We start from the raw sequence: 25,651 nt of genomic DNA, 5'->3' as shown, positions 1-25,651 counted from the left end.
TACTAAGTAATCTCCTGCGACCTCAACAGTGTTGATTTATTGTGGCTCACAGTGCATCAGAAACATCCAGTCTATGGATTTAACAGTGGCCAGAGGAAAATGTGTTGCTGGAAAGCCTTCTAACAAGAAACAAGACATCCAACAAGAAATATGTGATCTTCTGTTTCAATGTGAAGACTGATAAAAATCTTCAAATGTATTAAGGGCTGTTAAAGAGGATGGTGATCAATTTTTCATTGTTCTCCATGTCCACTGAAGATAAGACAAGAAGTAACTGGCTTAATTGGCAACAAGGGAGATTTAGGTTAGACATCAGGAAAAAAGACTTTCTAATTGTAAGGACAGTTAAGCTCTGGAGTAGGCCTCCAAGGGAGGTTGTGGAATCCTCATCATTGGAGGTTTTTAAGAACAGGTTGGACAAACCATCTATCAGTGGCGGTCTAGGTTTACTTGTTTCTGCCTCACATTAGGGTGGAGGAAGACCCACTAGATGACCTCTGGGGGTCCCTTCCAGCCCTACATTTCTATGAATCTATAAATACAGGAAGCGGTGTACAGTAGAGGATTTTTCTGACAGCAGCAGGAAAATTTAGTTCTTAAGGCACCTCTTTTTCTTGTCTTGTGACTTTAAATTTCATGACTGCAGTTTGATATTTGTATAATTAGATGAATTCTTTGAGATGGGCTCTTGTTGGGGATTTTGACAATAAGAACATAAGAATAGCCATACTGGGTCAGACCAAAGGTCCATCCAGCCCAGTATCCTGTCTACTGACAGTTGCCAATGCCAGGTGCTCCAGAGGGAGTGAACCTAACAGTTATTAATAAGCAAGTGATCTCTCTCCTGCCATCCATCTCCACCCTCTGACAGACAGAGGCTAGGGACACCATTCCTTACCCATCCTGGCTAGTAGCCACTAATGGACTTAGCCTCCATGAATTTATCCAGTTCTCTTTTCAACCCTAGCCTTCACAACTTCCTCAGGCAAGGAGTTCCACAGGTTGACTGTATACTGAATGAAGAAGAACTTCCTTTTATTTGTTTTAAACCTGTTACCCATTAATTTCATTTGGTGACCCCTAGTTCTTATATTATGGGAACAAGTAAATAACTTTTCCTTATTCACTTTCTCCACACCACTCATGATTTTATATACCTCTATCATATCCCCCCTTAGTCTCCTCTTTTCCAAGCTAAAAAGTCCTAGCCTCTTTAATTTCTCCTCATATGGGACCCATTCAAAACCCCTAATCATTTTAGTTGCCCATCTCTGAACCTTTTCTAATGCCAGTATATCTTTTTTGAGATGAGGGGACCATATCTGTACGCAGTATTCAAGATGTGGGCATACCATGGATTTATATAAGGGTAATAAGTTACTCTCCATCTTATTCTCTATCCCTTTTTTAATGATTCCTAACATCCCATTTGCTTTTTTGACTGCCACTGCACACTGTATGGAGTCTTCAAAGAACTATCCACGATGACAACAAGATCTTTCTACTGATTAGTTATAGCTAAATTAGCCACCATCATACTGTATGTATAGTTGGGGTTATTTTTTCCAATGTGCATTACTTTACATTTATCAACATTAAATTTAATTTGCTCGTTTTGTTGCCCAATCACTTAGTTTTGTGAGATCTTTTTGAATTTCTTCACAGTCTGCTTTGGTCTTAACTATCTTGAGCAGTTTAGTATCATCTGCAAACTTTGCCACTTCACTGTTTATCCCTTTCTCCAGATCATGTATGAATAAGTTGAATAGGCTTGGTCCTAGGACTGACCCTTGGGGAATACCACTAGTTACCCTCTCCATTCTGAAAATTTACCATTTATTCCTACCCTTTGTTCCCTGTCTTTTAACCAATTCTCAATCCATGAAAGGATCTTTCCTCTTATCCCATGACAACTTAATTTATGTAAGCCTTTGGTGTCGGACCTTGTCAAAGGCTTTCTGGAAATCTAAGTACACTATGTCCACTGGATCCCCCTTGTCCACATGTTTGTTGACCCTCTCAAAGAACTCTAATAGATTAGTAAGGCATGATCTCCCTTTACAGAAACCATGTTGACTTTTGCTCAATAATTTATGTTCTTCTATGTTTCTGACGATTTTATTCTTTACTAATTTGCCTGGTACTGACGTTAGACTTACTGGTCTGTAATTGCCAGGATCACCTCTAGAGCCCTTTTTAAATATTGGCATTACATTAGCTATCTTCCAGTCATTGGGTACAGTAGCTGATTTAAAGGACAAGTTACAAGGACATAATTAATCGTTCCGCAATTTCACATTTGAGTTCTTTCAGAACTCTTGGGTGAATGCCAACTGGTTCCAGTGACTTGTTACTGTCAAGTTTCTCAATTAATTCCAAAACCACCTCTAGTGACACTTCAATCTGTGACAATTCCTCAGATTTGTCACCTACAAAAGACGGCTCAGGTTTGGGAATCTCCTTAACGTCCTCAGCCATGAAGACTGAAGCAAAGAATTAATTTAGTTTCTCTGCAATGACTTTATCGTCTTTAAGTGTATCTCGATCATCCAGGGGCCCCACTGGTTGTTTAGCAGGCTTCCTGCTTCTGATGTACTTAAAAAACATTTTGTTATTACCTTTTGAGTTTTTGGCTAGCTGTCGTTCAAACTCCTTTTTGGCTTTTCTTATTACATTTTTACATTTAATTTGGCAGTGTTTATGCTCCTATTTACCTCACTAGGATTTGACTTCCACTTTTTAAAAGATGCCTTTTTATCTCTCACTGCTTCTTTTACATGGTGGTTAAGCCAACTATTTTTTTTAGTTCTTTTACTGTGTTTTTTAATTTGGGGTGTACATTTAAGTTGAGCCTCTATTAGGGTGTCTTTGAAAAGTGTCCATGCAGCTTGCAGGGATTCCACTCTAGTCACTGTACCTTTTAATTTCTGCTTAACTAATCTACTCATTTTTCCATAGTTCCCCTTTCTGAAATTAAATGCCACAGTGTTGGGCTGTTGAGGTGTTCTTCCCACCACAGGAATGTTAAATGTTATTATATTATGCTCACTATGTTGATGCCATATTTCCCTAATGGCGCCACACTCTGGAAAAGGTATTTTTTTCTGGTTTTGGACCCATTGTCCAGTATCTAAACTTTCCATTAGGAAAATGAGGTGATATATAGCATCTAAATGGCATGGAGTCATGAGAATGATCCATCTCTCTCCAGCAGAAGGCTCAAAAAAGTTATATTTCTTTTTTTAAAAGCATCAGAATCCACATGGAATGGGGGGGGGAGGGGTTACTCTCTCTTTTGCTTTTCTCTTCCTTTGCAACTTCTTTATCCCATTCTTTTTCAGTATTTGGTATTTTCCTTTTGTTTAATTTTTAAATCATGTTTCATCTTTTTTCCCTTTAAATATCTTGCCTCATAGTTTCCCCCCCCACACACACACACTTTCTGATTTGACCTCCACTCTATTTTTTACCATCAGTGTTTCTTCTCTCTGTCACTGTCTTGCCCATCATCTTCTTCTACACCATTACTCATGTTTGTTTTAGAACCGTATGCAGAGGTTTAATTAGGGTTAGGGCCCCGTTACACTGGGTGTGAATTAAACATACATGGAGTCACTGTCCTCAGCCCAGAGAACTTAAAAAAATCTAAGGCCCTGATCTGGTACTGTACAGAGAGACACCAGAAGTAAATGGGGCACCTACATGAAAGGGCCCACTCACATGGAACAACTGGAAGAATGGAGGCCTAAAATAACAAGTGACACATGAAGGATGGGTGGAGAAGGATACAGTCCAATATATAAAATACACAGACAATCATATCTCTACCCTTGGCTTCCCCCCTCCCCCGCCCCCTTGGCTCTCCACACACACAAACTGCTCTTGTTCCCATTCCTCTCCCTTAACCATCTGTTCCACAAATGCATTGTCCCATAGAAACAAATGGTCTTAGAGACACAGCTACTCTTGAGTTGTGAGAGAGGAGGACTTTATCTAAGTGGAAAGCCCATTTGCTCCATGAGTCTCTCCTGTTCTTCCTTCAGAATGCAGGTGTGGGGAGGGTTGAGAGTGCAGTGCTCCACACAACATGTGCGACTTGTTAGCTTTGTGGTCCATAGCGATATACCACTGGGGTGAGAATGGAGATAAGCAGCACTAAAATATAGGGAAGTCGTATTCCTTTGGATGTGTCATTTCAGACTGTGACATTAATAAACCCATACAAAGTGAGCATAATTAGAAAACTCAGAACACCAGAACATTAAAGGAAAAAAAATATGATTGTGACAATCAGGATAAAGTAACATTAGAATATAACCACAGTCAGAGCACTGGTGCAAAGAATTAATTTGTACATGTTTCCTTCCGGTCAGATTTTGGTTTCTAACAAAACTTGATTTTTCTCGTTGTTTTTGCATTAACTCAAGAGCTTCAAAAGTAGGGGTAACCCAAACAAAATTTATAGAAAACAGGATAACAATGTATTAAGGTTTTACTAGCACTCCAAGAAGTTGTTTATCTCTTTTGAGGTAGACAGAATTCAAATTGCCTTCATTAGCAGTGCAATATACTGTGGAAAATGAGCTTGGTACTTATCAAGAGGGTCCCTGATTAGCATTTTTGCTAAATAACCAAGCTGTTCTGTTTTTTTTTCCAAACCACTCTAGAGCAGTAGAACAGGAGAGAGAGAAAAACTCATTTAGCTAAGTAATACGTGCAGCATTTTGGGGGTAGATTTTTTACAAAAATCTGTCACTGAAGTTCACTGCTCTTTTATTAGATTTTTAAATTATATAGACTATACTAGATAATGACTGTACTGCATCATACGGAAACTACTATATAAGCAATGAACCTTAAAAACATAAAGGCTGTCTATGAAGAATAAATTGTGGTTCAACACCAGAATATGCTTTGCACCCCTTTGCCTTTCAGCGCACTGACACTGAGTCCTGGCAAGGTATTCAGACTTCATTATATATCACCTCAACAACCAATCCAGCAGTCCACAAAATTTGGAAGCACTCTTATTTTTCTAAGAGAATTGTCTCTTTCATTTCTCACAATACTGTGGAATCCTGGTTAACATCACCAGCCAGTTTTGTTCCTGACATTATGTTCCATTGTAACAGGAATATCCCCTCCTTAAATATAAATGGATACACAAAAGCACATGGGCTATTAACTGCACAAAATGCAAATTGTGAATGGATAATATAATAAAGTATATTAATTTTCACTGATACCTACCATGGTATAATAGTTTACCCTTGATACAGATGTCACAATCTTCCCCTCCAAGTGGTCAAAGTATTAATTTTTATAAGAAACTTCTTTTTAGGGATAGTATTCAAACACCTCAGCTAACCCTTTGCTCTCCAGTCCTCTCCCACTTTTTTCTCCTTACTGAAATGTATCTCTTAAAGTCTTAGAGTTTGTTTACATAGGGATATTAACCACAACTGCTAACCCACAACAGTCATTCAGCAACAGACCCCATGTGGACGCTCTTATTCAAGAATAAGAGTGCCTTTTCCTGATGGGATTAAACTACAGGCACAGCTATTGCTCCTAAAATTCACGTTTTGCCTTAATTCAAAATAACTTTCAAGTGCATATCAATCCTCAGATTCTACTGAGGGCCCAAATTGATGACAAAAAGGAAGCACACAACAGGAGGTTCTGTGCAGTTTCCTCAGTGAAGTCTGTATATACCAGGGGTTCTCAACTTTTTTCTTTCTGGGCCCCCCTCCCCCCCATGCTAAAAAACTCCATGGCCCACTTGTGCCACAACAACTGTTTTTCTACATATAAAAGCCAGGGCCGTCATTAGTGGGTAGCAAGCAGGGAAAATGCCTGGGGCTCCATGCCACAGGGGGCACCACAAAGCTAAGTTTCTCAGGCTTCAGCTCCTGGTGGTGGAGCTTGGGGACCCCGGCTGCAGTCCCATGTGGTGGGGCTTTGGCTTTCTGCCCTGGGCCCTAGCAAGTCTGATGCCAGCCATGCTTGGCGGACCCCCTGAAATCTGCTCATGGCCCCCCATGAGAACCACTGGTATATAAAATATTTTAATTGAGGTTTGCAACAGCTTTACTATTAACTCTACCTAACTGAACTGTGTCTGTTCGTGCTGAACTGAGCAGAGATTTTAAATTATAAAGGGGGTAAAATACAGCAATACAATCCCACAGATTTTCTGCATTGTCAAGAATTTATGTTTTCATTCAACATATAAATGAAGTTTCTGGTAGACATTCTGTTAGTTAAGGACTTCACAGTCTAGATCAATGTATTGCTGTCTCATTGAGCCTCCTACACTGAAAGAACTGTGCCATTAGAAGCATTACCATACCCTATATCCATAGTAATGAAATATTAACTTAAAGCCTTGTTGCTAGCACCTATGTGAAAATGGTGTTTAACAATAAACTGAGGCTCTGACTTGGAAAATCCCTAAGGAAAAAAAATTAAAGCCAGAAATTCCCCTCAAACTGAGCAGCATTATATTTGTGTTCTTAATTGCTTCTTTTATTTTTTTCTTGTGGGTTAATGGATTTATCACTTCAGTTGAGCAGATATTTAATTGTTTCTGCAGACAAAATAAAGATTTCTAAAGATAGTTTGTCCAACCCCTCCCTCGTGAGTGATAGAGGTCCTACTGAAGACAACCAAATTCATTATCTTAATAACCTGTGGCCAACTTTAACGCAGGCCTCTTACAAGAAGCCGGTATACTCATCCAATTAACTAAATCTTATAATAAACTAACAAAGCTTAATTTGATGAGTCATCCCAACTAAGGAAGCATTAAATGGTTCTCAGCTGCTTATGAGGTATTCAAGCACTTCCAGTTTGAATTTCAAGAACTGGGGATAAATGAACTATTTTCCTGAAATGGCAAATCAAGGGTTGATTTTGCACCAAGCCATGGCATCATCATGGCAAAAAATAGCAGACCAGGTTGTAGGTTCTAATTAGCTATTGGTCCCTGTTGTTAACTGATATTTTTCTGTCATAATATCCCTGCTATTAAATGTTCATTTTTTCCTCAACCTAATTAAAGATAAGTATGGTAAACAAAATGCACATGAAGGGCACATTACATAAATAATTCAATGGTTGGATGAATTCAGTAGCTCCTAAAAGGAATTTCATCTATCTCCAAAGAGGAACAATAATTATGTAACTTACATTTACAAAAAATCATTTCATGTCGAAGATCCCTAACAGACCACATATTAATTGACATATTTCTACACTAATGTGGAATTAGTGAAACACTGACAGGTACTTCGGTGCCCCAGGATAGTATGGAAATTGTTTTTTTATTGCAGAAATGCACACCACACTTGAATTCACTATTTTTAAACTAAAATCTGCTCTTACCATCATGATTAGGATTTCCCAAAGTCCATGGCTCGTCTGAGTCAAAATGAGTGTCTCCCCCAATTCCTGGCCCAGGGAAGTAAGCATGGGCCAAAAATCCTCCCTCCCCGTCAAAGGGAGAACTGTCTCCATGAAAACCGGATGCAAAAATTATTGTAATATCCACGTCCCTCTTGCCATTTTCTAATTCAATGTAAGGAACTTCTTCAAATGTCAGAGGAGTTACATTCTGCCACACATCAAAGGCACGGCGAATGGCTTTGCGGGTTTCGGCATCACCTACTTTTGGAGTGACGTTCTTTATGCTGAAACAAACAAACAAACAAATTAATCTGATATAGTGCTCAGTGACACAATTCACGTTCATTTTACTCTGATTACTGCAGACACGGACATATACAGTGCTGGTAAGGCATTATATCCTCAGAGAAAAATAGCTTTAAATAAATAGGTGAGAAATTACTACATTGATCTGTGCAGTGTTTTATGCTAGATCTCATTATGGGTTAGTTATTCGATTCTCAGCAGTACACAATTCTTATTCTAATATCATTAAAAATATTTTATGAAGAAAAAAAATGCTTAACAGTGCGGTAACTGGATTAATCAACCACTGGCCATTTATCTCTTGGAACACAATTAGAATCAAGCTCAGCCAAAGGACTGCATGTCATTCTGATCAAAAACTGCAAATGTTCCCAGTTTAAATGAGGTTTTAATTTCTTAGTGGTTACAATTAACAACAGAATAATACCATGCTGTGCCCACCAACCAGAACTTAAAAGGCCCTAAAAACAATTCTTGCTACATTCAGAACGACACAACTAATTCGTAATTAGAAACATTTTTTTCCATTTCATTACAGGTTAAGATGTCCTTTTGCTGTCTTATTAAGCACACAGTGACCTTCTGTTAAATTAAACAGTCCACAGGAAGAATAATTTGACAGAAAAGTTTGAACTACTTCAGGAATCCGTACTGTTCTAAACTATTTCATCAAAAGCAAGTACTCCATCTTAATTTCCATAAGAAATGTGCAGAAGACGCAAACAATGTTGATTAAAATGAGTGATGGTGGAAAGTATGCTACAATCAGGGGTGAAAGCAGACCAGTATGGGCCGGTATGGCGTACCGGTAAGAAGCCAGTACCACCCCGGAGGCAGACCATGTTAAAGAGCTGCCGCAGCAGAACTTTAATGTCATTTGCCTCCCCTCCTGGGCCGACAGGAGGGGGGCAAAAGGGGCAGCTTCTCCAGGGTCGGCAATTTAAAAGGGCCTGGGGGTCCCAGCCACGCCGCCACTACCGCAGCAGTGGCTGGAGACCCGGACCCTTTTAAATCGCTGCCGGAGGCCCAGGTGATGGGGGTCAGGCAGCGTGGAGGGGTCAGTGGGGGAGGTTGACCCCCCCAGCCCTGCCCCTTCTGCCCGGGGCCCTGCCCCTTCTGCCCGAGGCCCTGCCCCTTCTGCCCGAGGCCCCGCCCCTTCTGCCTGAGGCCCCATACCAGTAAGAATTTAATGTTCCTTTCACCCCTTGCTACAATGGAATCTTTACCAAAAATACGTATTTAAAATAAATAAACACACACACACACAGAGTCCCAAACTAATCAATTTGGAATCAATCCAGTTCCGCACTGCTATTCAGAACACATTTTTACCTGATATATACCAGCCATTCAAGCCTTACTTTGCACCCTTTTTTGTGTCTGTATTGGAACTATTGCATCTGGATGAATACTGTTGATTTGACATGTGGTTTATTAAATGCGCAGCAAAGATTTTAAAAGAAATATCATTTCAGAGTACATTAAGTTGAGTTATATAAGTTCTCAGTGTGATGTGTTGATGGAGAAGAAAAATATTTTATCAATAAAACTGGAAAGATCTGTCTTTGGTGTTATGAAATGTGCTTGATTTTATGATGTGGTATGTTTAAGCAAGTGTATATAGATCTTTCAAGTTTCTGTTTTCTAAACTCATATGTTCATAGAGTTTACGGGATCAGTAGATCATCTAGTCTGACCTTGTGCATATCACAGCCCATTATATTTCACCCACTTACAAATGTATTGTACCCAGTAACTTGTCTTTGGCTGACTACAGCATATCTTCCAGAAAGCCATGCAGGCTTCATTTGAAAACATCAAGAAATGGAGAAACCACCATTTTTCAGTTTGAGTAACAGATATGGCAGTTTTTTGCAATATCCTGGACAAAACTTATTGATTTCAGTTTAAGTGTCGTAAGAGATCATTGTAAGAACATAAGAATGGACATACTGGGTCAGACCAATGGTCCATCTAGCCCAGTATCCTGTTTTCTGACAATGGCCAGTGCCAAATGTTTCAAAGGGAGTGAACAGAACAAGGCAGTTATCAAGTGATCCATCCCCTGTCGTCCAGTCCCAGATTCTAGCAGTTAGAGATTTAGGGACACACAGAGCAGAGGGTTGCATCCCTGACCATCTTGGCTAATAGACATTGATGGACATATCCTCCATGGACTTATTTCATCCCCTGGCAATGAGTTCCACAAGTTGATTGTGCACTGTGTGAAAAATTACCCCATTATTTTTGTTTTAAAACTGCTACCTATTAATTTCATTGGGTGATCCTTGGTTTGTGTGTTATGTGAAGGGGTAAATAACAGTTCCTTATTCACCTTCTCCTCCTCATTCATGATTTTATAGACCTCTATCATATTCCCTTTCAGTTGTCTCTTTTCCAAACTGAACAGTACCAATCTTTTTAACCTCTCATCATATGGAAGCAGCTCCATACTGTTAATAATTTTTGTTGCCTTTAAAAATTTTTGTTGCCCTTCTCTTTTTCCAATTCTAATATATATATATATTTGTGAGATGGGGTGATCAGAACTGCATGCAGTATTAAATATGTGGGCATACCATGGATTTACATATTGGCATTATGATATTTTCTGTCTTATTATCTATCCTTTTCCAAATTACTCCTAATATTCTGTTAGCTTTTTGACTAAGGCTGCCCACTGAGCAGATGTTTTCAGAGAACTTTCCACCATGATTCCAAGATCTCCTTCTTGAATGGTAAAAGCTAATTTAGATCCCGTCTTTTTGTATGTATATTTGGGATTATACTTTCCAATGTGCATTACTTTGCATTTATCATCAATGAATTTCTTCTGCCATTCTGTTGCCCAGTAACCTAATTTGCTGAGATCCCTTTGTAATTCTTCACAGTCAGCTTTGGACTTAACTATTTTGAGTTATTTTGTATCATCTGCAAACTTCACCACCTCACTGTTTACCTTCTTTTCCAGATCATTTATGAATATGCTGGACAACAGCCAGTTACTGATCCATGAGATCCTTTTTATTCCATGACTGATTATTTTGCATAGGAGTCTTTGATGTGGGGCCTTATCAAAGGCTTTCTGAAAGTCCAAGTACACTATATCAACTGGATGACCCTTGCCCAGATTCATAGATTCATAGATACTAAGGTCAGAAGGGACCATTATGATCATCTAGTCTGACCTCCTGCACAATGCAGGCCTTAGAACCTCACCCACCCACTCCTGCAAAAAACCTCACTTATGTCTGAGCTATTGAAGTCCTCAAATTGTGGTTTAAAGACTTCAAGGAGCAGAGAATCCTCCAGCAAGTGACCCGTGCCCCATGCTACAGAGGAAGGCGAAAAACCTCCTTCCAATCTGCCCTGGAGGAAAATTCCTTCCTGACCCCAAATATGGCGATCAGCTAAACCCTGAGCATATGAGCAAGATTCACCAGCCAGATACTACAGAAAATTCTTTCCTGGGTAACTCAGATCCCACCCCATCTAACATCCCATCACAGCCCTTTAGGCCTATTGACCATGAATATTTAAAGATCAATTAATTACCAAAATCATGTTATCCCATCATACCATCTCCTCCATAAATTTATTGAGTTTAATCTTAAAGCCAGATAGATCTTTTGCCCCACTGCTTCCCTTGGAAGGCTATTCCAAAACTTCACTCCTCTGATGGTTAGAAACCTTCATCTAATTTCAAGTCTAAACTTCCTGGTGGCCAGTTTATAGCCATTTGTTCTGGTGTCCACATAGGTACTGAGCTTAAATAATTCCTCTCCCTCTCCAGTATTTATCCCTCTGATATATTTATAGAGAGCAATCATATCTCCCCTCAACCTTCTTTTATGCTTGTTGACCCCCTCAAACAATTCTAAGTGATTGGTGAGGCATAATTTCCCTTTACAAAACCTCTGACTCTTCCATAACAAATTGTGTTCAACTATAGCTTGTCTACACTTGAAATGCTACAGCGGCACTGCTGTAGCATTTGATTGTAGACATTACCTATGCTGATGGAAGGGGTTCCCTCTTCACTGTAGGTAGTCCAAGTCCCTGAGAGGTGGTAGCTAGGTCAATGAAAGAATTCTTCTGTCGGCCTAGTGCTGTCTACAGTGGGGGTTATGTTGGCTTAACTATGTCACTCAGGGATGTGGATTTTTCATACCCCTGAGCTTTGCAGCTGGGTCAACCTAACTTTTTAGTGTACACTAGGCCTAAGTGTCTGATGATTCTGTTCTTTACTATAGTTTCACCCAAACTGCCTGGTACTGAAGTTAATTTTACCGGCCTGTAGTTGCCAGGGTTGCCTGGCAAATGTTTATGTATTCTCGTGGAGTAGTATGCAACCTCAAAGGTGACTACTGTAAATTTAGGAAGTGTTATGAGTGTCAAAGGACTATTTGAAACAACGTACCCCTGCCAGTTATGCAAGTCCTCAGCCTTTGCACCTTCCATTATGGTCTCTCCAATGTCATATACAGAGGTAAAATCACCTGAATATTCCTACTCACCTGTTTATACATGGATAGATCACCTTAGCCTTTTTTGTCAGAGCACTGCACCGAGAGCTCACCTTCAGTTGTTTGCTCTGACCCTAAATCCTTTTTAGAGTCACTGCTTTGCAGGGTACAGTCCTCCATTCTGTAGTTATAGTGTACATTCCTGGTTCCTTGATGTGTGAGAACACATTTTGTTTGAATGGGGCCAGCTTACCAAGTGATACAGATGTCTTTGTAGGACTGCCCTGTCCTCATTATTTACCACTCCACCAATCTTTGTGTCATCCACAAATTTTATCAGCAGTGATTTTATGTTTACTTCCGGAACACTGATCAAAATGATGACTAGCACTGGGCCCAGTACTAACCCCTCTGAAACCCCAAAAGAAACACCCCCATTCAATAGTGATTCCCTATTGACAACTACTTTTTAGATCTGTCAGTTAGTAAGTTCTTAATCCATTTAAAGTGTGTTCTATTGATATCATGTACTCCTAATTTTTAATCAGAATGTTATGTGGTAATAAATCAAACATTTTACAAAAGTCTAAATATGTTACAGTTACGCACTTATCTTTATCAACCCAATTTGTAATCACCTCAAGGAATGAAATCTGATTTGTTTGACAAGATATATTTTTCATAAAACCATCTTGATTGCATTTATTAATCATATTAACTATTTCTTGTAGCAACTAACAAAGACCTTGATGATAAAATGCGCTCTGTCTGAGTGGATCCCTAGGCCTTTGCAGAGCTGATTGCAAGATCAAGGCTGTATTAAGATTTTTTGTACTGAACACCATTGTACTACATGTTATTGTTAAAGTATATGGGAAGAGAATCCCTTGAATAGGAAGTGGTATTTAAAATCTCCTAGCAATTTGTTCTTTTGGTAAGTTTTAGAGAGCAAATTTAAACTTCGGGGGGGGGAGGAGGGGGTTGTATGGCAGGTGAGGTAAAAATGAGTGAGGATGAATTATATGGTGGTGGGGAATTGACTGGATCCCTCAACTACTAATTTCCAGAGTTGTTAATATTTGGATTTTTTTGAAGTACAGGTTGTTTTTCTTTGTAAGAGTATGCAGCATTTTTCAGAACTCCACTGAAATGCACTTTTGCATGTTGTGAAAAAGGTTTGCTTTTTACACTTTAAAGATTATTGATCAAAAGAACTTAATAGCAAATTAATTTGTCCTGAGGTGTTTGGGTCTGAAACAAAGACTATTAAAATCAATTGGGGAGGTGAAGTGGAGGGGGCTTTCCACTGACCTCAGGGGGGTTTTGATCAAGCCATTAATGAGTGTATCAATTTGCTGAAAAATCATTAAGGATTTAAAAAAACAACAACAGATTTTAGTCCTGCTTTAACTGCAAATCTTAACACAACCTTAACAATGGAGCTTCTAGCAGCACTTCCAACATTTTTTTTTAACTGTCCAAGGCTTTCGGTTTTAAGAAGCAACTTCTATTCATATGCTATATTATAACTACATTTTCTAGCATACTTTGAGGAAGTATAGTGTTAGCAGAATAGTGAACCAACATTGATCTGGTGATAGATCATACAATACTAATGTTAAACTTCAGAATGCTGCCAAGTCAGATTTTCACTCCATTCACACTGTTGTCTGTGGAATTTCCCTAGACATACAGGTTGCTGCAAACCTTAGGCACAATGGTGTAAGTTAAGTGTAGAATGAAAAGTTTAAAGTTGAAATGCCCAGCCTAAGTGAATTTGAGTGAGACCTTTAATGTTATCTTAATACAGATTTTTGTGCACTACATTACACGTTTTAATTTCATAGTGATTACTCTACAAAGGACTGGCACTGATTACTCAACAACAAATTGTGCAAGTCACTGTAGTATTATGCCACTTTCACAAAGATTAAATAGCCTCAGGCACCCTTTTCATCGGGCTTTAGCTATCAAGTTACTTCTGATAGTTCTCCAAATCTTGCCTTTCAAATTCAAGAAAAGTCCATTATTTATGGCTCTTCCACAACATACACTTCACACACTAGAACAAAAGACATTCTTGGTTTCCAAAACAGCCTTGCAGAAGGGTGAATTACATTTAAACACATAGCATATGAAGAAAATAATATAAACTATTTGTTTATAACAGAATGTCTTTTGAAGTTTTCTTTAATAGCTACTGTGTTTTGGAAAACTCCTATAATAATTGTGTATTTTAAAATGTATGTAACACTAGTAAATGTGTCCATGACTGATTAAAAAGGGGCAGATTTTCATCTCATTGACACTGGTGTAGATCCAGAGTAGTTATATCAAGAATCTTGCTTAAAATATGCAACAGAAGGGGACATGGAAAAAAATGTGTCTGCATTATAGGTATTATGGTGGCAAATAAACTAACTGGGAAAACAGTTGTCCTATTGGAAGCAACAAGTTCATTATAGCAGTAGTACACCGCATTAGCACAATGGTGCCCCCAACCCTTGCAGTCTAGGTGTTACTGCAATACAAACAATGATAATCTCTTAAAAGACTTCATTTTGAACATGTCACTGAAATAGCAAATTAAGAAGTGAAAAGGCCTAAGGACTGCCCCATAATACCTGAGCTATAAGTATATATCTCATAAAACCACTGCTCACCTTCCCTTGCTAGAAGAGAGGGACTGTTGACAACTACACACATAGAGGTACAAGAAAGCTTATTCACAATGTACCAAACTTACAGATGCAGGAGCAAACAGTAGGTTAGGAATATACCAGTGGGGGAGCAGTTATACTGTATGTCACCATAGTATACTGAGGGTTTTCTTAAAGTAGGGTTTTCCAAACATTCAGACCTGGCAATCTCCTTCCAGAATAAGAAGTGTTCTGGGGAGAGAGTTATGAAAATTCTAATTCTAACCTTGAGCTGGTGACATTTTGTAACTGTAACTAAATCAGAAATAACTATGAAGATTTGAAACAGGAACTTTAATCACATAGAAGGGACACAATTATAAGCACAGTCAAAATTCCATGTGATGGATGAGGCTTTCTTGTTGATGAAAGAGGTTCCACAGGAGGAAAAAATGAGGAAATACACAGTTCCCATAATTTTTGATCAACAGGTAAATTGCTAAATAGTCACCTTTTGTCAGTTTTGAAAGAAGTTGTTCTCAAGACATCCATGGCCATATAGCTAATAGTATATCCCATCATGGAACGGGGCACCCAAATACCCCAAGAGAACCTGCTTCAATACAGGGGGGGAAAAACCTCCAAACACCCGCCCATAGTTGTCACCTATCACTCAGCACTGGAACCCAAAGGGTTATCATTAAAGAATTATAACCCATACTCAATGGGGACCACCTGCTGAAAGAAATCTTTCCCAAACCCCCTCTTCTGGCCTTCAATCGACTCCCAGGCTCACCAAGATCATACTCAGAAGCAAGCTCTCCACAGACCAGGCCACATGAACTCAAAAGTGGCATCAGACCCTGCCATAACAACAGATGCAAAACCCACAGACATATCTCCACTGGTATGATGATCAGCACTACCCACAACACACCTTTCAAGAGCCATAGGTCCTACAGATGCCTATCAGAACATGTGGTGTACCTCACCCAGTCAGTAAATGCCCCAATAACAACTATGTGGTGAAACAAGACAATCACTATGCTCTTAAATGAACTCACACAGAAAAATAATAAAAGGCACCCATGGGCCAACACTTATCACAAAACCATCATTCAATATCTGACCTCTCAGGCCTCATCCTGAAAAGTAACCTGCACAACACCTTCAAAAGATGAGCATGGGGGCTTAAATTCATAGCTTTGCTAGACACTAAAAATCATAGTTTTAATAAAGACACAGGATTTATGGCATATTACAACAATCTGTAAACCACTAACCCCTCCTTTTTTGTCCTATAACTGGAGAGGCGTTAATCAGTCATTTCATCTTGAATAGTCTCTCACAATATGCGCTATTTATGCTAAACAATCTGTTCCATTTTGTACTTAGTTGCGATACTCTGAGTACCTTTCCCAGATGTGAAAATGAGTTCTGTGTAGCTCAAAAACTTGTCACTTTCACCAGCAAAAGTTGGTCCAATAAAAGATATTACCTCATCCACCTTGTCTCTGATATATATATAATAGGGAAGAACTCAGTGTTTTCTTCTTGTTGTTCTTTTTTGACACAAACACTATTTTCAATTTGTTACTTGCTTCAGGCACTAGAACTTCTGAATCCATGTCTTTTGCCCATGAAAGAATACAGTTTTCTTCAGTGGAATGGACTTTTCATTGCTATATGATTTCTACAGATATCAAATACTATGTCTAAAGGGCTTTCATGTTGACATTGCTAGTCTGAGTAATTGAATCTTGTTGATTTTAGAAAGGTCTCAGGTTTTCTTCTCCCCCCCCTGCCACCACCCCAAGAAAAAAAGAAAGAAAGACCAAACGTCTTCATCCTTCAGTAACAGAAGTTTTCTAAATGTCGCAGCAAATTTGGGGGCATCATACGCTCAGTAACTAGCTCTTCAGGACATATCTCACCTGATGATTTGAAATCAGTCAGCATAAAGCCAGATGTCATATATTTGCCATCATACTTTGCCATTTTCTTTTTCTTCCTTCACTATCATTAAAATAGTTTCCCGCTGTCCGTATGCCAATTGCCACTGAGTTTTTTTATTAAATGATCATCCATCTTTCTGAACCAACCCAATCCCAGAAGGGAGTCCCAGCAAAGCCTGAAGGATGCCCGTAATGTGTGCGTGTGAAGCTATCACAGCTCAATGACGTGTTTTATCATGATCTGTGGGCATGGATACTTGTAGTGCCTGTTGTACGTAATAAACAGACGTTTTTAATGGGGTTTGTACTGCTTTATCTAGGTTAAATTCAGTATACCGATTTAATATTTTATTAGCAGGGGCTCTAGTGGCTTGCTGTACTGATCTCACTGGATCACTAGCTAGAGTTCTCAGGGCTATGACAAACCCCAGTTACTCAGGGATGAGGTGGTGTATCCATTTTTAAAAATAATTTTAACTCTACAGATTTTTCCCATAAAGATTTATATTTTTATTTGATTTTCCATGACTCCGCCCACAGCATCCCCAAACACAGATCTCCTCTGAGATCTGCAAACCATGGGCTGGGACACTCTGTTTTAAAGACATGAAAAGCACAGGATAACAGTGTGGGACACTTGTCTGAATGGGTAAAAAACTCCACTCCTCAATCTATCATAAGCGTCAACCAATTCTAGATTCATACTTGATATGAAAAGGTTAACTTACAATGAAATTTAAACAAGGGCTAATCTGGGTAACTTGTTAAAACCTTATCTTCTCATTGGTTCTGTCGTCAATCAAAGCTAAACTGAGATGAATACCTTTTTTTGCTTCTCCTGTCTGACTGCTTGTCTTATTGAAACGAATGGATTGCCTCTGGTCAAATACAGATTTCATTTTATGCCACTCTTTCCCCAGAGACACTCTCCATCAAGTTACTTCATTAATCTGTCACTGGTTTGGGTTAAGTTTTAGCTTAAGCGTCTTTCTAGTGTCATTTTGATAACTTTTTGTAGCCTAAAAACCTTTTTTCAAGTGAAGTGTGATCTTGATTCACACAGTTACAGAATCAACTGATTAAACCTAGATCAGAGATACTGTTTGTGGTTTTCTTATTTCACAACCAACAGTACTGTCATATTGGATAGGGACTATAATTCTTTTGCCTTTTCTTCTCCAAGGATGATAACTCATTAAAAATGAGAAAGAAAGGAACAATTAAAGGGTAGGTTTCCAGGATCCAAACCCAAGAGTAACAAAACACATTACAGACAAATACTTTTATTGAGCAGATGTTTTATGAACCCTGAAATCCATAACTTACTGGCTTGTTTAAAATGTGTAAAACTTACGAATAACACTTTTAAATTGAATCTATGTTCCAATATTTTATTATTTCAGGATTGCTGAGATAGGTAATTATTAAAGAAGTGAGAACTAGTGTTTCACTATGGCGGTAAATTTTAGATGAAATCAGCTGACTTAAAAAGAAGACGTGGTAAAGAGGAAACATTTTTCTTTATTAATTAGCTATGCTCTTCCACAATATAATCAGCTTAATTGACTGTTATGCATGGATCCTCTTGGATGTACAGATATCAGGCCTTTTTCCATAGCTCACAGTTTACTGTCGGCATGGTGTAACTGAATCACCTTTCTGGGCATACAGGGTATATTTTACCCCCTTATTAACAGGTTAGAAGTGCTGAGGTATAAAACAATGGATCCTCTATTGCTAACACCGCTGTAATACAGAAAGGGCAAACATCACCTTTTAGTAAATCTCATTTTAGGTAACCAATATGCTGTAAGGTAAGGGAAGTTATGCTTAATCAGCACATTGGAATTGATAACTATTCTATGATATTCAGATTCTTATATTATGCCCAGCACTGTGGTATCTTAGGCCTAGTAGACCCTAGAAACTTTTGCTAGTATAGTATACTCCCAATTATCCGAACCCCATGGGGGACATGGATTTTATTCGGATGAGTTTGGATAATCAAGATGGCAGTAGCCATTCAACAGCAGGATGGCTTCTCACACAGCCGGGGGTATGTCCTCTTCCTTCTCACAGTCCTGGCTGGGATCTCTACTCTGCCTTGCACACTCACTCCCATGATAGCCAGGGTGCAGGAGGCCCCTTGCATTGTCAGAGGGCCAGTGACACCCAATCCCTGCAGACTCAAAGTGCAGAGCAAAGAGCCCCGGCCAGGACTCTGCCCCACCAGGACCGCAGCCAGGTGCAGGGATCACTGAGGAGTCGCCGGCCCTTCAGGGAGCCCTCTGCAGCTCCTCTGTTATGGACCTGCTCACTCACTTCTGGACAGTGGGGTGGTGGAGGGCTCCCATGAGCGCTACTGCATGCCAGTGACACCAGATATAACAGAGAAGTATCTGTCGTGTGGTGGGCTGTCCATTCCTCCACTCAGAGGGAAATGCTGTGTGTGTGTGTTTGTTTAATTATATATCTAAAAAAAAATTGTGTATTATATGTTGCTTAGCAGGAAAGGAGGGTGGGAGAAGTGAATATCACATTTGAACTGGGAAATGGTGAGGTTTGTTCTCATTCTAAGCAATATGATGAAAACAGAGGAAAATGTTACAGCGTAGCATTGCCATAGTGATATTATGTAATATAATGCAACTTCATTTTGTATAGACTTTTTCATATTCACTATGTCCCAAAATGCACTAAAAAGTCAAATAATGCAATTGCAAAGTTAAAAACAAATGAAATCAGAGGGAGAAATAAATTATGAGTCCACGGAAAGAAGAGAAAACCTGTTTTCTGACAAGAGCGGAAGTGGACATTCTAGAAGACACAAATACAGAGGAAGTTGCTCGAGAAAGTTGGAATTGTGCCAACAGTGGTGAGATTTTTGTAAAGAGAAGAAGTCCTCAGTAGATAAGCAGATGAAGAGTGCAGAGAATGTAATGTATGACTCATGAGGTAGTCTGCAAGAAGTTCACAGAGGGTTTTTTACAAAGAATAAGGGCAATTTTGTACTGGATACTCAAATGAGGAGTAATTGAAATTACCTGAGGATGAGGCTCATGTGTTTACCTTTGTAGATGTGAGAAGGTAGGCAACAGCATTCTACAGATGCTGGAATATGTTGAATTGGGACTTGGGGAGGCCACAGAGATGGAAGTTGGAATAGTCAAGGAGATGAAAACATGGATGATGACTTCAGCTATATCCAAGTAAAGGCAGTGGCAACATGCACACTTCTTTGTTGTTATGGCAGTTTAGATAGGAAGATTTGAGACAGGAGCTGCGAGAGGAAAAATGAATTTTAAAGTAAGAATGATACAGGCATTACAGATAGTTAAGACAAAAGGGAGGTCTGCATTTTGGAAAAAGTTGTGTTTGGCCATAATTGTCTTGCCCGATAAAAAGGTTCTTTTTCCTTTTGAGATTTTGAGGTGAATTAAAATTAAATAAAGCCATAGATTTGTTTGGTTAAGCCAGGAACAAGAGTGAACCTGGAAAAGTTATAAAAGAAACTGAACGATATACACAACTGTGAATCATCAGTGTAAAAAGAGTAGGTAAAGAAAGAGGAGATAGGTATCAGATAATTTAATGGAAAAAGTACACAGGAAGAGAACTCAAACTTAAAACTCCATGTAGGAGAGATCTTGGAAAACAAGAATTGTTTCTCTATAGACAGAGGGAGAATGGCTTGATAAACAGGAGACACATGACAAAAGGGCCCTGGAGATATAGGCATAGCTCTGCTGGAGGTCCTGGAAGTTGGAGTAAGCCACAGAACTCAAGTAAATTACGTAGTTATTGTAATTAAAGGAATAAGGAATAAAGGAGTAAGTATATTTCAATCATTAGAAGAGAAAGGAAATCACTAAAGGGCAAATCCTAAGGTCCACTCAGTTTTATTTTGTCTTCACAGGCAAAACCTCCACTCACTTTAAACATCACAGTGACTTTAGAGGGAGTTTGCCCAAGTAAGCACCAAGTAAAAACAGAGAGGGGTTCAGAATAACACACTAAAATACCCCCAACTTAAATAAAACAAACAGTAATTAACAATCCAACAGGAAATGGCCATCTTGGTAATTTTGGTGTAAAATGGGCCAGAAAGAATTAGCTTTACCATTAAAACACACTGAAAATCAAAAATTTAGTTATTCTAAGACATATTATTAATTTCTTTAAAAATTGTGGAGAAATTTAAGAGTCGATTTAAAAATGCTAGATTTCCAAACCGTTCTAGTGGCAACACTGTTTCTTTCAGTCTTACCTCACGTTACAATCCATGACCCTGGTGGGATATATTAAAATTCAACCTCCACTAATGGGAAAACAGTCTCATTCATTAACTGTAGAAATGAAATAGTGACCAGAAATTCAAAAAGAGTTTTGAAAACTCTCTCTTTTTTGGATTCTATTCTTATCTAGTAAATAATCATAAATGGCCAAATTGTGCAACCTGCTCTCATGCTGGTGAGCCCTTAATCATGTGAGTAGTTTATTGGCTTCCATGGGATTACTCACATAAATAACACTAACCAGTATACTGGTGGCAGGATCAGGTCCTACTGAACGTTAATACTGCTTAACACGAAGAGTTATCTCATTGCAGTCCCATTAGTTCTTAAGGATCAGGCCCTATAATAGCATAACAATTCATGGGAGTTTTCCTATAGGGAATAATTAGTATTTCTATTATAAATCTCTATTTTCTGGAGTCTTGATATGCTTTTACATTTAGAGTCTGAAGTAATACTGTCATGTCCTATGACAATAATGCATAGCATAAATTTACAGGTGTCTGTAGCTGTAAAAGATCACTTCAGTTCTTACAACACACATAAGGCTAAATGCTCATAAAGTCACAGGCAAGTAATTTTGTTCATCTAGTCCCAGAATGTATTTTTTGTTGCATCCTGGCACATACCCAGATCGTGTAATCAGTTTCAAAGGATGTAAGAGTTCCCAAGTGTTTGAAAATCTGTTTATTTGCCCACACAGAGGTTCATGACCCTGAGGTACTAGAAAACAAGGCATTTTCCAAGTACTATATTTTTGTCTTTCAGAGAAACTTCAAAGCTACATATGTAGTCACACCTCCTTCCTTATAAGCTCTTAATCACTTTCTCCACATATGAAGATATCACTACTCAATAGCAGGTTTCAGAGTAACAGTCGTGTTAGTCTGTATTCGCAAAAAGAAAAGGAGTACTTGTGGCACCTTAGAGACTAACCAATTTATTAGAGCATAAGCTTTCGTGAGCTACAGCTCACTTCATCGGATGCATACCGTAGAAACTAGTCTCTAAGGTGCCACAAGTACTCCTTTTCTTTTTACTACTCAATAGCGTATCTCTAAGCTCTTTTTCTATACTATTTACAGAGTATGCTCAGTGACAGAGTAAACTAGATAGCCTCAAATACTTAGGGCCTGAGCGTGGAGCCCTTATTCACACTAGCGAGCACTTATTCAAGTAGTCCCAATGGTTTCAAATGAGGTGTCCTCAACCTGGCACCAAACAACAACAACAATTAATATGTATGCATGTAAAAGTAATGTGATTATGAGATGTGGCACTATACCCTACATGTGTTTGGAAAGTTTTAGTAATACTCTTAGGATATAAATGAATACAACTGAATTACAGCTGGTTGTTTATAGGGAATAGATCTATAGACGTTAAGTTCAGACGGTACAGTCATGATCATCTAGACTGACCTTGTACACACTGCCGGCCACAGAACCTCACTCACCCACTCTGTAATAGACCTCTAACGTCTGGCTGAGTTACTGAAGTCTTTGGACCATGCTTTAAAGACTTCAAGTTACACAGAATACACCATTTACATCAGTCTAAATGGGCAAGTGTCCCATGCCCCATGCTTCAGAGGAAGGCAAAAAAAACCCAGGGCCTCTACCAATCTGACCTGGCGGGAGGGGGAATTTCTTCCCCAAATATAGCAATCAGCTCAACTCTGAGCATGTGGACAAGACTCAACAGCCACACACCTGGGAAACAATTCTCTGTACTAACTCAGCGTCCTCCTTTTCTAGTGTCTATCAGGAGTGGTTTCCAGAGTTAACAAGTGCCCACAACTTCAGGACCGCTGAAAAAAATCAGTGGTTAACATTTCCCATCATATCTTCTTTTAATTTTTGCTCATATCTTGACCTGCTTTTTTCATTTGGAGTTTGAAATAATACTGTCATGTTTAATGAAAACAATGCACAGTTTATCCTTACAGTCTGTTGTTGACTGCTGGTGTATATTAAAAGTCAATATGTAGGCATTAGTCCCCCTGCAATCACCATCTATAAATTGATGTATTTATGCTTTGTACATTTAAGTGCAATCTGTCTCTATGCAAATTCAAAATATTTGATTGTTTTCCTGCATGTCAGTTGGGCTTCATGGAATGTTTACTTTTCAAAGACTTCAAGCCCAATAGCCTCTTTCTCTATTTCTTCGTTTAGAGGGTGTTTCCTGAAGATTTAGCATGACATTCTCTCCCCCGTTACATCCATTTAGGGCTGCTCAGGCAATGCAAGGTAGCAGAATCTGTTGCAAACTGGCCAGGGGAGAATTTCCCTGCCATAAGGTAGCTCACATCTGTCAGTAAGCGGTATAACTGGCCAGCATAAAATGCCTCCCTTCCGCCATATTCTGAGCAGAGCTCACACAGAAAGAAATTAATCTGGATCAGTGATAGAGAAGAGGGTCGCTTACCTGGGATCTGATCCAGTGCCCAGTGAAGTCAGTGGAAAGATCCATTGATTTTAATGGGTGTTGGATGAGGTCCCTCACCCACCCACATCAGTTAAATAAACCCTGAAGATGAACTGAATGATACATCTTGCAGAACTATCAAAAACTGTTTTAAACTCAGGAATACAAAACAGAGCTGCAGAATGGTGTTTAATATATTAAAAAAATTGTGAGTAACCCTGCTTTAAAAACAGGTTTCAGAGTAACAGCCGTGTTAGTCTGTATTCGCAAAAAGAAAAGGAGGACTTGTGGCACCTTAGAGACTAACCAATTTATTAGAGCATAAGCTTTCGTGAGCTACAGCTCACTTCCTCAGATGCATATCGTGGAAACTGTGCAAAAAGAAAAGGAGGACTTGTGGCACCTTAGAGACTAACCAATTTATTAGAGCATAAGCTTTCGTGAGCTACAGCTCACTTCCTCAGATGCATATATATATATTACCAGCAGGAGAGTGAGTTTGTGTGTGTATGGGGGTGGGGGGGATGTGAGAACCTGGATTTGTGCAGGAAATAGCCCAGCTTGATTGTCATGCACATTGTGTAAAGAGTTGTCACTTTGGATGGGCTATCACCAGCAGGAGAGTGAATTTGTGTGGGGGGGTGGAGGGTGAGAAAACCTGGATTTGTGCTGGAAATCACTTTAGATAAGCTATTACCAGCAGGACAGTGGGGTGGGAATAGGTATTGTTTCATATTCTCTGTGTATATATAAAGCCTGCTGCAGTTTCCACGATATGCATCTGAGGAAGTGAGCTGTAGCTCACGAAAGCTTATGCTCTAATAAATTGGTTAGTCTCTAAGGTGCCACAAGTCCTCCTTTTCTTCCTGCTTTAAAAAGTAATCTTGAGTTTTATATAACAGGCTTTGTTCAAAATCCATCTTTACCTTTTGATTAGCATATTGCTACTTCATTTCTAAACATTTACTGCAAGCTGAGGGCTCTTTGCAGACTCCCCTTTGTCTGACTCCTAATGCTAGAGTTCAAATTATGAATAGTAAGATTACCTTTCTGATTATGGAGATTTTATGGTCAATAATTCTCTAATGTGTTTTTCTAACCAAATCCACCTTGATAGTCATTATTATAAAGATGACAGTTTTATTCTCATTGATTTACATCATGGTATCTTGTTCAAAAAGTTAAATGGTTTATTTCCTGAAGCCATAAGTGGAGGTTGTTATTGTGACAAGCTCATAAAATATTTTCATGTGAACTGAACATTCTATTAAAAAAAAAATCCTCCCTAAGTATCACAGACTTCTTCCCTGACTCAGTATCATGCTCATTAAATCACTGGTTATATAACACAATCCCAAACTCTGATACAAAATCAAGTTGTACCACATTACTCTCTGGCTTGCTTTGGAATGGGAAAATAGTTTTCTAGCACTCAGGACCAGTGGTTCTCAAGCAGGGGTACATGTATCCCTGGGAGTTCATAGAGGTCTTCCAGGGGGTACATCAACTCATCTAGATATTTGCCCAGTTTTACTTACAGCAAGCTACATAAAAAGCACTAGCAAAGACAGTACAAACTAAATTTTCATACAATGACTTGTTTATACTGCTCTATATACTATACACTGAAACGTAAGTATAGTATTTATATTCCAATTTATTTATTTTATAATTATATGGTAAAATGAGAAAATAAGCTATTTTTCAATAATAATGTGATGGGACACTTCTGTATTTTTAAGTCCGATTTTGTAAGCAAGTAGTTTTTAAATTAGGTGAAACTTGGAGTACACAAGACAAATCAGACTCCTCAAAGGGGTATGGTAGTATGGAAGCCCTGGCTGGGATGATTTAATTGGGGATTGGTCCTGCTTTTGAGCAGGGGGTTGGACTAGATGACCTCCGGAGGTCCCTTCCAACCCTGATATTCTATGATTCTATGAAAGTTTGAGAGAGACTGCTCTGGACTCTCAGTTTAAACACATACTCTCCTGCCAGCTAACATGTTCAACACTTCTCAGTTCATAATGGACTGATTTCTCTCTTGGGTAAAATCCCTCTGAGTGCTGAGCGCAACATTTTAAATATGGTACCAGTACAAAGAACTATGATTACAGAATGTATTAAAAATATTATATACAAGGCAAAACTAC

The 25,651-nt window shown here is 38.9% G+C and overlaps 1 protein-coding gene across 4 annotated transcripts in view; it reads right to left on the bottom strand.

Moving 5' to 3' along the window:
* MMP16 (matrix metallopeptidase 16) overlaps positions 1-25,651 on the bottom strand; it is a 241,348-nt gene that overhangs the window by 86,201 nt on the left and 129,496 nt on the right. For all 4 annotated transcript variants that reach the window (XM_084621483.1, XM_084621484.1, XM_084621486.1 and 1 more), the window contains one exon: positions 7,387-7,691. In XM_084621483.1, the coding sequence (XP_084477609.1) occupies positions 7,387-7,691 (305 nt within the window). The remainder of the gene's footprint in view (positions 1-7,386; positions 7,692-25,651) is intronic.

This window comes from Lepidochelys olivacea (genome assembly GCF_965140295.1).
Source record: "Lepidochelys olivacea isolate rLepOli2 genome assembly, chromosome: 2".
Classification (NCBI taxonomy): domain Eukaryota; kingdom Metazoa; phylum Chordata; order Testudines; family Cheloniidae; genus Lepidochelys; species Lepidochelys olivacea.
Note: the sequence above shows the minus strand (reverse complement) of the source record. Positions and strands in the feature narration are given on the sequence as shown.